At 36.4% G+C, this 12,818-nt stretch overlaps 1 protein-coding gene across 2 annotated transcripts; it reads right to left on the bottom strand.

Moving 5' to 3' along the window:
- On the bottom strand, positions 1,680-5,433 carry LOC107616467 (COBRA-like protein 4). Of its 2 annotated transcripts, XM_021110467.1 has the most exons (6): positions 5,373-5,433; positions 4,789-5,210; positions 4,379-4,526; positions 4,025-4,302; positions 3,010-3,448; positions 2,711-2,919 (listed from the first exon to the last, which is right to left on the bottom strand). In XM_021110467.1, coding segments are annotated over exons 2-5 (534 nt in total). In that variant the 5' UTR covers positions 4,790-5,210; positions 5,373-5,433; the 3' UTR covers positions 2,711-2,919; positions 3,010-3,341. The 2 variants fall into 2 exon arrangements, with proteins under 2 accessions (XP_016173907.2, XP_020966126.1); XM_016318421.2 differs by lacking the exons at positions 2,711-2,919; positions 5,373-5,433 and adding an exon at positions 1,680-1,845 and having other exon boundaries at positions 3,167-3,448; positions 4,789-5,320.

The raw sequence follows: 12,818 nt of genomic DNA, 5'->3' as shown, positions 1-12,818 counted from the left end.
TTCTAGACTAAACCATGCTATGTACTCACACGAGTAAAGTGTATAATTAAATAAACAGTTCAAAAATAGTTGTTAAATTGAAAACATATTTTCATTTAACTATATTTATTTGTATGCAGCGATATGCTTTAAGCAACAAATATACACCGGCAGAGGTTATCTTTGATTTCCTTGGAGCATATATGTCACTGAAAATTAGCCACGTCATTAGGGTACGAGTGACCAATTTGTTTTCCATTAATGCACTATTATATTTTTTAGTGTTTATAATGGTTTAAGGTCTAAAGTAGGTCTTTATCCCTATCTGTGAGGAACTACATTGGTATTTGGTTATTGTTGACTTTACGAGTCGTCGCTTAATCATATTGGAATCACTGCCTTGTGTCGGAAAACATCAACGCAAAAGGATCACAATTAAAGTGGTAATTATTTGTTCCAAATCAGTACTCAATGATTTATAATCACTTAACAACTTAACAATTTAAATAACCATTTGTTGTAACTAGTACTCTTAGTCAATTTAACTCATTTACAATTCACTTTTTTTTTTGTGTCATGAAGTTACTCTTGTACAGGCAACTTATTTAGAAGCGATGTTAGATGATCATATTTTTAATGATGATAAATCTAAAGTTATAGATTGCTCCACCTTTTGGCCTATCACACCTTTTGGCCTACCCACTCAAAAAAATAGATCGTAAGTCTAACATTTAATTTTTTATTTTAAATATCATTACTCGTTCAATAGTTTATAGTTATTATGGATATAATAACTATTTGTGGAATGCTTTATATTTTAGGAATGATAGCGGAGTTTGGATGACCAGTTGGATGAGAGAATGTACTTTACAAGATGACTTCAATATTCAGGTCATATTTATAACAAAGTATTTTTAACATAATTTTTTCAACACACTTCTAATTAGAATTATATTGTTGGTGCTCTAAGCAGATTAACGACTCCACACGAATGAGACTTGCCGTGGATATGGTTTTAGAGGAGTACAATAATTTGTGTCTCGTAATACAAGAAAATACTTGGAAATATAGGACCAAGGTGGAAGCAGAGCATGAAGACATTTGGGAATGAGAAATTATTTTTTTAGATATTTTTAGTATTTTTTTTGAAAGATTACTAAGCTATGTTTCATTAGTTTTTATACTAATTTATCTTTCTATATATTACAATTCTATATTACTAATTTCCTTTATTTTATCGGTTAATATAAATTATTCATAACCTATATATTTTATTTCCGTAAATAACGATGATATATACAGAGAAGAAAATATGTTTCTATTTTCTTATTAAAAAACAGAGAAGGTGAGTGCAATATATATACAATTTATGTAAAATCTACTACTCATTAAATCTTTTAAAATTTATGAGATTTCTAATGACTAACATAATTATGATGACTCACTATTTTTAGAATAATATATGAAAATAGAAACATGTGATGAAAAATAGTAGTAGAAAGGAAGGAAATGCTTATTGTTTTTTGAGTTTGTTTTTGGATATATGAAGATAGTCAATTTAATATGCCCCCACAAGCTGAAGATGATATAGGTTAAGAATTTTCAATTTGAAAAGATTAGCATGAAACGATTGAGTGGAGGAAGATTTGATAAGGATGTCGGTCAATTGTCGAGAAGAAGGAACTAAAAGTAATTTCATCACACCCGCCATAACTTTTTGTCAAACAAAATGACAATCGACCTTTGGATGTTTGAGAAGGACCCGCATTGCAACATTGTGGTGAGTTTGAGAAGGAGAATCCATGATCTGACTAAGCTGCTGGGTTTGCAAATTGTTTGTTTCTCATCAGAAATTCTAACTTATCACTAAGACAATAATCAAATAAAGATAATTGGATAATGAGATCAAGGCATCATTACAGTACTAAGAACAAGCAAATAACAAAATGCTTTGTTGATTTTATGATTCCAATAGATATTCCAGATCTTGATTCCTTCGTTTGTTTTGGTAAAAATAATAATCTGTTGGCCAGATTTTTTCTTGGATATACCAGATTGCTAATTCATATCACAAGACAATGTTAAACCCAGATATTTGAATAAAGATTTTTTCTTATATACAAGTCAATTAGAAATTTGATATTTGTACTTGTTTGAATTAAAAATCACTATAAAGATAATTTTTTTCTTGATATTTAATAAAAAGATAAATTAAAACTCCTAATTATAGATTGATAATTTACAAATAACAAAATAATTTGTTAAGATTAGCTCTGCTAATAACTAAAAATTTTATCTGAAATAGTATTTTCCTCATTGATTATATATGCATATAGTTTCCGTGAGCAGTTAAGCACCTAAATTTGGTTCCATTGAAACAATTTAAATCATAGTTCATTTAAACAAAAATAAGATATTCAATTAAGAAACTTTGCTTGACTAGCTTAAAGGGGTTTGGCATGATCTTCAGCCACCATAAACTCATTTATTGATGGCCAATTTAACCCTTATATTGACCACCTTCAAGCATCAACACTACTGAATGTTTCTAATGTTTGTGAAATCAAATTTAGTTTCAATTTAAATTTAAATGTCTCAAAAGTGATACAAAATAGCTTACTATTCACAAATTATTGCTTTATAACTATACTGTGTCGAAACTATGATTTTAATCATTAAGGAAACTATATGGTATTAAAAAAATCCTCACAAAAGATATGGTAGGAAACTTGTAAATAAAACAATGTTGCCTTCATTTATATTATTTGTATGACCCTCAAAATGATGAAGTGGTTTCATGAAGGAGGAGAAAATCATGATGATCATAGAAAAACTAACATGGATTTATATCTACAGAGAGTGATCATATAAATTAGTAGACTTCCACATTCCATTGCTCTGCCTTCTTCAATTGCCTCTTGTATTCAGTCCAATCAATGCCTACAACACAAAGAACACACCATGATCAATCAAGTTTTTTCTCTTGATAAAATCCAAGTTAAAGTGATAAAATAGATTCATGTTTGTTACCATCTCTGGCAGCAAGTGAAACCATGATGTCATCAATTCCTTTTTCCATGCCTTTGAGTCCACACATGTATACAAAAGTGTTGTCTTTCTTAAGTGATGAAACTTTGCATAAGAAGGATGACAAAGAAGGAAATGAATGAATCTAAAGGAAAGAAACCTGGTAGAGAGGTTTAGGGAATCCATAAAAGTCATGAATGGTGTCATTCCTCTCAACAATGTTGACAGATGGAACACGAGTGTCCCAATGAGCAGAGATGATGAAAATGGCAGAGGGGGTCTGAGGGTAGATGTTCTTCCATGATTTGAGCACCTTTCTTATCTCAATTGAATCATCAATGGCCAACATGGGTGATCCATGAGATATATAGAAAGTTTCCTTCAAACTTAAAGCCATGATTGATGATGGCTCTCTTCATGCCAAAAAACATGCCAGTGTCATCTACATACAAAAAATGAGAACACATGTGAATAACTATTCTCAAAATTATTAGTCTTAGAAATGTTATTTGAACAATTAAAATCAGTTGTCCATTTTTCAAATAACACAAATTTAGTAGTTATCAATTAAGATGTGATATTGGATAAAAAAATAATATATACAATACACTAATACAATAACCTTTAAAATGTTCTTTTTGTAGGAATAATTTTAAAAGATTAGGAAACGGCTGTACAAATGTATACAAAATAAAAGATTATAATTACATAAAAAAAGATTTACTAAAAAATAGAAATAATTGACACAGACAAATTTATCTTAAATTTTTTGAATAACAAAACTTGGAACATATCATATATTCACTGCAAAGGAACTTTAGAGATAAAAAAATATTTATGTACTATGGTATCAAGATATGAGCATGTCAGTAATTTTGAAGTACTTGTGCTGCTATATAAAAATAATATGAATGTCAAAGCATATTATGAGGATATATATGAGTATATTAGTGATTCATATATAGATTATCAAATTGTGAAACAATAAAAAAAGAATTTATTAGCTGAGACTACTCACTTATGGAAGCATAGGGAAGTATAGGCTTGTAATCAAAGCTAAAAACTTGTGTGACATTGTTGAGATTTGGATGCTGAATTGCAAGAGTCCAGAGGGAATAGTTCATCCTGTAATTGAAATTTGTTATGGCAATCTTGACTCGCCAATAGTCCTTATAGTTTTGCTTCACATGCCAATGCACCCTTATTGGACACATGTGATGAGTGCACTGCATCAATGGTTCATTGTCTTTCTGTGGAGTGTGAACACCAACCATGCTCAGAATTTTAGAGTCACTCCTACATGCACCATAGCAACCGTTATATAATCACATAATATGTTAATGGCATAAACTGTTTTGCAATAGTGACTTACTTGACACAATTCCTTTTGTTCTGGCAGCCACATGCACAAGAGGGACAAGGGGTAATAGTTTCATTGTAGAAGGATGACAAATATACACAACAAGCAGGGTTCTTTCTTGCTAGAAATTGTGAGTATGTGCAGGTAACATTCCATGTCACTGCATAAGAGACAACAAATGAAACATTAGAATTCTTGCTTAAGTAAATTTTCATAGAAAGTGAAAAAAAATACAAAATCGTTTGGTTTGTATTTTCATTTTCAGTACTTTTTGTTTTCATAATTTTGCAAAGAAAAATAAGAAAACCGGAGGAAGAAACAAAAAAACAGAATTTTATTGTTTTCAATATTTTCTCTTTTTCCATCTTGAAAGTTCTGAAAATAGAAAATACTAAAAATAAAAACAGAGTTTGAGAACTTACTCAGGGCTTGAGTCTTGCGGCGCTTGTCCAAACAAAATCACTAGAATCTTCTCTCATTTTCTATTTTTTCCTATAGAGATTTACAGAAAGATTACAGAACAAGCCCATAGCAATTTTCAACGAAGATTTTGAAGATAAGGACTTGTTCAGATTCTTAGACGTGTTAAATCAGCTCAAATCCCTTCCTACTCTAGCCGTAATCTACTAATTCAATATACAAACAACAAACACAATCTATTTACACAGCAAAGGGAAAAGCTGTGATCCTATCAAATTGATTCATGCAATTTAATTAAGTCCTAACCAATCAAAAAGTGAACCACAGTGAGGAAGAAACTTACAGCAGGATCTGTTGAAAAGAAGAGTTCAACATTGAGAGATTTTAAAATCTGTAGTTCTGTACCTTTTCATCTTTCCTGAAACTGGGTTATGCAATGGTTCAAAATTAGAGCACATCCAAAACTAAGGGTTCGGTTTGAAGAAAACAGAAGAAAACTCGGAAGTTATTTGACAGAATACAACAGAACAAAATAGAAGAAAGTCAGATGCGACGGCAGAAAAAAACTCAGGAGAAAACTCAGAACTCTATTTCGGAAGGAGATTTATTCAGTCTCGTTGATGCTCTCCAAGAACTCTAATCTCTCTTACTATTAAAATTAGTAGTATCAAAAAATATTTTAAATTTAATATTATCAAGAAAAATAAAAAAATTATATAAGGACTAATTTGATTAATTTTTAAAATTTCAGGGATGAAAATAACTTACATCTGAACTTTCAAGGACTATTTTGATTATAAATAGCTATTTTACATGTCAAGTGCTATGTGGTATGCCACGTGTCACTGACCTGACATGTGGCATGCCAGGTGTCACTGAGCTGACACGTCAACCAATCATCTTGTGACACGTGGCATTAGCCCCCACGTCATCATATGCCACATGGCACTTAACGTGACATGTCATCATCCAACTGACGAAAGGACTAACGTGACTAATCGTGTATCTTTCGGGGACGATTTTGATTAACTTTATCTTTCGAGAACCAAAATAAAAATCGGGATATCTTTCTGGGACGATTTTGACTATTTACTCAAAAAATTTTGGATAGATTTATTGGCTAATTTTTTTTTATATGAAAAAAACTTTAGTGTAACTCTTAGTTATTGGATTTTATGGTGGTGTTTTTTAATAATGTGAAATCTTAGTATATTTTTATTTTGTATGAATATTATAAATCTGAGAGTTAGATTTATAGTTTTTATTTTTTATTTTTTAAATTTATAAATCTGAGGGTCAGATTTGTATTTTAATGCTGAAAAATTTTTTAAACATGCAAATCGGACTCTCCGATTTAGGTTTTCTAAAACTTTTTTGTTATTTTACCCAAAACTGACCTTTAGTTTTGTATTTTCACCCAAAATCTGACTTTTAGTTTTTTAACACCACCTAAATTTGAGATTTCGATTTGTAGTTTGATTAGTTTCTAATTTAAAAAAAATTGTCTCTATATTTATAAGAAATACACCAACTCTCTATAATTATGTATAACACACTCCTCTTGTCCTCCAATTTATTACAAAAAAAATTAGCCGGGAAATGAAGGGTATTATGCATTTATACTATTATCTTCTCTTACTTTTTTTTTCTAATAAATTTTTGTGCATGATTTTTTTTTTTTGACATAGCCTTGGACCAGATAACTAACCCGGCAAAACAACCAAAACTCACATTCGCTCCAAAACCCTACCCAGTTCGAGACCCACCCTAAGGAACCTAAGCCTATCTTCTTCTTTGATGATACTCTGTTAGCACGTTGCCGCTGGCGCCGGAAGTTCCACCAAAAGGCCGAGGACTTAATGCATGCATCTGTAGCCGAACTCATTCTTCGTCATTGCAATCCCCAGCCCGAATTCCCAATATTTCCTTTTGGGATGTTCCATTACCGCATATCGCCATTGACTCCACTCTATGAAGATCCTGGAGATGGATCCGCCATGCAGATCCTGCATTACCATTCAAGAACTCGACTTTGCTGCTCCCTTGCCGCCAAGTCCACTGCGAGGGATAAGTCCGTCAGCGCCCCTACCTTGAGCCGTCCTCTCTGTGTCAATTATTCAATTTCGGGTTTTTCTGGTAGACCTTTGCCCAACCGTGGATCGTGACTGCTCTCCCCTTTCAGCTTCGTCCTTGTCTGTGATTTCCGCTTCCACCCTCCCTGGCACATTCCTCGGCCGCCGCATCGACATCTCCTGCATCATTATCATCAATCGCAACCTCTGCATGTTGTCCAAGAGTAGAGATCCTCCATTGCAACAGGCTGATGATGCACCCCCGCCAGACCAGATCTCAGGTTACTACCTCCAATCACCTTCCGGTCACTCGATACTCAGATTCTGCAAAAATTAGAGCGGATGGATCCTAAGCAGAAGCGTGTGCTCCGAGATGCAGAAATCAGGCTTTCTCACCCTCCGGACTGGCACGAGCCAAGCTAAGCCGGCGTGTGACAAAGAACAGAACACAAACCCTACCCTGCTCCTCAATTCCATTAATGCAAAATCTCGAATCTGATATCCAACAAAAAAAGAGTACTACACAAGATCTACCAAGGAGAGAAGAGAAACAACAAACATGGCATTCCACCCTCTCCCGACAATAAAGGTACCAAAATCCATATCCAAAATGCCTTCAAACTTTCAACCTGCAAGCAAAGTAATTCCCTGTCTGATTTAATTTATACACAGCCAGTCCAAAACAAATCTGCATGCTCATTATCTGTTTGTCAATTGCAGTGACATGTAGTGCTCTTCTTTCAAAATGTTCATGATGACTTGCGGCTTGCACCTGGGCCAATTCTGTCGAAGAGAACCATCAGCTGTAAGCTTGGCTACTTCATGTGCTAAGGCATTTCCTTCTCTAGGCACCCAGGTAAACCCACAATTTGAGATATTTCGCGCTAATTCCAAAATGTCGTCCAAAATAACTTGAATTTTTGCAATTGAGGCTTTTGATTTTAGAGCTTGGATGAGTATCAAACTGTCAGATTCAAAGATAATTCTTTTCAGTTGAAAGTTTTTAGCTATTATTAGTGCTTTCCTAACCGCTAATGCTTCCGCAGCTAAAGGCGAGGAAGCCGCAATTTTAGAGTTTGAGGCTGTGAGGAGGTTTCCAGCATGGTCTCTGAATACTGCCGCTGTTGCTCCTCCAAAGAATACTTCGAGAAATGCTGCATCAACATTGCACTTGATCCATCCTGGCGGAGGCGGTCTCCAGGTAACCCTTCTAACTGTCCTTCTGTCATGAATAGAACTTATAGCTGGTTCTTCTGCGACATCTGCAAATTCAGTCTCCATTTGTTTAGCGTTGTTAATTACTAGTAAAGGACTAGGTTTGGACCTCTGATGCACTGCTTGATTTCTTGCTTTCTACACCTCCCATGCCAAAAAACCTACTCTGCTGCTACACAGTTCATAATCAGTTCCTATGCCCACCTTCATATTTTTAAAAAGATCCATTACCCATTTTCCAAAAGATGAGACAGTATGGGCCGTAGGACAGCATTGAATTTGGGCTCCAAATCACGCAGCCCTTGTTCAAGGGCAGAGCAGCATCGCATACTCAGTGGACTCTGGTTCCTGCAAACAAATAGGACAGATAGGAGTGTTAGAGATTTTCTTATTATAAAGATTTTGGAAGACCGGTAAAATGTTATGCGAGGTCCGCCATAGAAAGGTTCTGATCTTTTGAGGCACTTTTAATTTCCAAATGTCTCTCCATAAGTCCTTGAAGTAATCACTAGTTGATGGGCTATTGTTATTATCGAGATGCTGCTCTTTCCAAGCAGCATGGTATCCCGTTTTGATAGTATACTTTCCATCTGGTTTAAGAGGCCAACTAAGTTTGTCTTCTCTGCCAATAACACTCACCGGGGTTCTAATGATCTTCCCAACAGTATCTCCATCAAAATATTTTCTTAACTTGCTTATATTCCACCTCTGTCCTTCACTAATTAGCTCCTTTACAAACGTGATGTCATCATTCATAACAATAGGACTCTTCCTCATGTTCAATATCCAATTATCATCCAAGATTCTCACTTTTTCTCCATTCCCAATCAACCATCTCCCATTTCTCAAAAAGAAATCCTTACCATGCACAATACTTTTCCAGATCCAAGATGCTCCCTTTCCTGCCTTAGTTACTTTAAAATCCTCATTCGGAAAATAGACAGCCTTAAGCACCTGAACCCAGACCGCATTAGGGAATTCGAAAACTCTCCATGCTTGTTTTTCCAAGTGTGCTAAATTTTGACTGTAAAAATCCTTAAAACCAATTCCTCCATCCCTTTTGCTAGCACAAATTTTATCCCAACTCCTCCAATAGATACCCCTATCCTTACCAGTAGAGGCCCACCAAAATTTAGCCACTTTCTGACAAAGGCGGTGACAAAAACCTTTAGGAAAGAGGATGACATTCATAGCATAGGCAGGTATCACTTGAATAATCGATTTGATGAGAACCTCCCTCCCAGACTGAGAAAGAAGTTTTTCTTTCCAACCGCAAAGCTTATCAGACACTCGCTCCTCAATCCACCTCAGAGCTTTATTCTTAGATCTGCTCCACTGAGTCGGAAGACCAAGGTACTTACCTGGTTGATCCCAAGCAGGCAACCCTAAGATCTCTTCTATTTCTACTCTATTTCTGATCGGAACCTGGTTGCCGAACGTAATCCCAGACTTGTCAACATTTATTCGCTGCCCCGAGGCTTCTGTATACATATTTAAAATAGTAATGAGCTGATAAACTTCCTCCTCACTATCCTTCGAGAAGATAATGCAATCATCCGCAAAGAGGAGATGAGAAATGGCTGGAGCAGTGGGAGCAATTCTGACACCAGAGATTATACCCTCTTCTTTAGCCTTGTCCATAAGAATAGTAAAAACTTCAGCTGCTATGATAAACAGGTATGGCGAAAGGGGTCTCCCTGCCTTAGTCCCCTCTGCGGCAGAAAACTTCTTGATAAAACACCATTGATCTTAATTTTATAAGAAACCTGCGAGACACACATCATAATCAACTTAACCCAGTGCAGATTAAACCCAAAAGCTTTCAGAGTTGCTTCTAGGAATGACCATTCAACCCTGTCATAGGCTTTATTCATATCAATCTTAACGGCTAAATTTCTGGAAGCATACTGCCCTTTTTTATTTAAAGCACGAAACATTTCCTGCACTATTACCATGTTATCCTGAATGAGGCGTCCCTCCACAAAAGCACTCTGGATAGGTGAAACAATCGCATCTATTACTCTTCTAAGCCTAATAACCAACACCTTAGAAATGATCTTATATTCTTATATATAAAGTTGCAACAGCTGATCGGTCGAAGCTGATTAAGAGTTTATGGGTAATTGGTCTTAGGAACCAAAACTATAATAGTATCTCCGATGCTACTTAGTAGGACCCCTTCCTGAAAGAAATGCTTAACAATTTCAGAAACCTCTTTCTCAATAATTGCCCAATGCTTTTGGAAAAAAAGGCCATTTAATCCATCTGGACCCGGAGCCTTAAGACTTCCAAGGCTGAAAGTAGCTTCTTTGATTTCCTGATCAGAAACCTCTTTCATTAGCTCTCGATTCATATCTTCAGTCACTCTAATAGGGATTTTGCTAATGCATTCAGACATAACAAGGTTGTCGGAAGCTTTAAAAAGATTCTGAAAATGAAGAATAGCCAACTTAAGTATCTGATTCTCACCACACACCCATTCTCCACTAATATCCTTTAATCTCTCAATCATATTCATGTCCCTTCGTTGGATGGTAGAAGCATGGAAAAAAGCAGTATTCTTGTCGCTAAACTTCAGCCATTTCACTCTAGATCTCTGACCCCAATACTTTTCCTCCTGTTTCCATAACTTAATAATATCCATTTTCAAATTACTAATTTCCTGTTGCTGAGTATCCGAGTATTCTCTTTTCTCTGCTAGCTTAAGGCTATGCATTAGATTTTGTATTTTAACATCAGCCCTCTTAAAGTTAACCTTGCTCCATTTGACCAATTCTTGCTTACAACTATTCATCCTTCGAGTCAAATTTGTCCAATGATCAACCGTACTATACAAACACTATTCCATCCTCTCCTGATGATATTACCACAATCAGCATGATCAACCCAAAAAGTCTCAAATTTAAAGCATCTGCTCCTTATTCCCCTGGGTGTAACATTGAGAACTAAAGGCATATGATCAGAGCTAATAGATGGTAAAGCTGAAAGGGTGGCATGTTGGAAAGCTCTTCTCCATTCCCAATTAGCAAGTACTCTATCTATCCTTTCCTTAGTAACAAAACCATTCCTTGGGTTACTAAACCATGTGTATTTAGTCCCTTGTAACTCCAAGTCCATGAGAGCATTCTTATCTAGAAAACACCTGAAAGTGTCAATCTAACTAGTCGGCTTTGGATGCAATCCCACTTTCTCATGCTGTGCAATTACATCATTAAAGTCCCCAATAAAAGCCCTCGGCACATGCAGATTATTATCTACACAAGTTAACTCATTCCATAACTCATTCCTTCTCTTAAAATCAGGATGGCCATAGACAAAAATTTCCTCCCAAACATTATCATTAACAGTGCTTATCTGGGCTTTAATAAAGTTGTCACACCAAGCATAAACATTAATATTTATATTACTTTTCCAAAAAAGACAGAGCCCTCCGGACAATCCCCGGGACTCGACACAAAACATATTATCAAAACCTAACTTTCTCCTAGTCCTAACACAACTAAGATTACCAGCTTTAATCTCCATAAGAAATAAAACGGACGGCCTAAGAGATTTACAAATACTTCTTAATTCAGGCACTGTCGATGGGACCGCCATACCACGACAGTTCCAGCTGACAACAATCATGGCTGCTGGTGGGGCGTGATAAGGCCCGCCTCCTCAGCCATAACTGATCCAGCAACATATTTGAACTTCTTACCTGATTTTTCTATTTTTAGCTGTTCATCATCCTCGAACTTGTCTACAAAGACTGCTAGGCTGCTCGTATCCCTTGACCTTTTAGAGTTTAGATTCATCCCCATATCAAAAGCCAGCTCCAATACACGTTGACTTTCGTTCCTCTGCTCCGACCCAGCAGCAATCTCCTCTTCCATATGTTGCTGCTCCTCAGCTAGTTCGACGTAATACTCCTCTCCATTATCCATTCGCTGAATCATGGTTCTACCGGCAACAGTAACGATTCTCTTCATTTTTGGTTTGTCCCTATAGCTCCACAACTGTCCTGCGCCATGCCTAACGATTCGTGTTTCCAACTCAGATTGCTTATTGATTTTCGCATTGCCATGATGCTTAGCTTGGGCCTCTTTCTTGCCAAAAAGCTTCTCCAATTCTTCCCTGATTGTTAGCTTTTTGGAATTCCCCCAAGCATCATCCTCTACTTGTTGACACTGGAAACAATCCTCCATCTGCTTGGGCTCATCCAAACGTCCCTCATTCAGCCTTGTTTTATTACGAAAAGGTTGGCGCTCCTCGTTCTCCTCAACCTCAAGATGCTCCTGAGGCCCCATATGAATAATCTGAGAATGAAAAGGTCCAGAGGCTGCCTGCTCCATAGAAAACGTGGCATTGGGCCTAAATGCACAACTAACTTCACCTATCTCTTGGAGCTTATCATAACCTTTCCTGATGTCAGTTCTAGTGTTTGCAGATTTGTCACCCTTTCTCAAAGCTTCCCCTGCTTCACCATGCAGCCTAGATCCCTGGGTTTCCCTTCCTAACGCCGTCTGTTGGTCAGAATTTGCTTCGAGATTTCGCAGAGGCCCTATTTGTAGTCCCCTGCCCGTACTACTCTCTTCGGCCGAATGCTCCTTCATATGCTCCATTCTGGCGCGCTCCCCTCACAATTCTGTTTAGCCTCAGTCCATTCCCTGTTCATTTCCTTCTCATCCTGCTCTTTCCCCCTGGCTGAGATGGCCCTGGCTCGATTAACTCCTAAACCCATCCCATACCTAGGTTGCATGTGG

Source organism: Arachis ipaensis, chromosome B09, assembly GCF_000816755.2.
Source record: "Arachis ipaensis cultivar K30076 chromosome B09, Araip1.1, whole genome shotgun sequence".
Lineage (NCBI taxonomy): Eukaryota > Viridiplantae > Streptophyta > Magnoliopsida > Fabales > Fabaceae > Arachis > Arachis ipaensis.
Note: the sequence above shows the minus strand (reverse complement) of the source record. Positions and strands in the feature narration are given on the sequence as shown.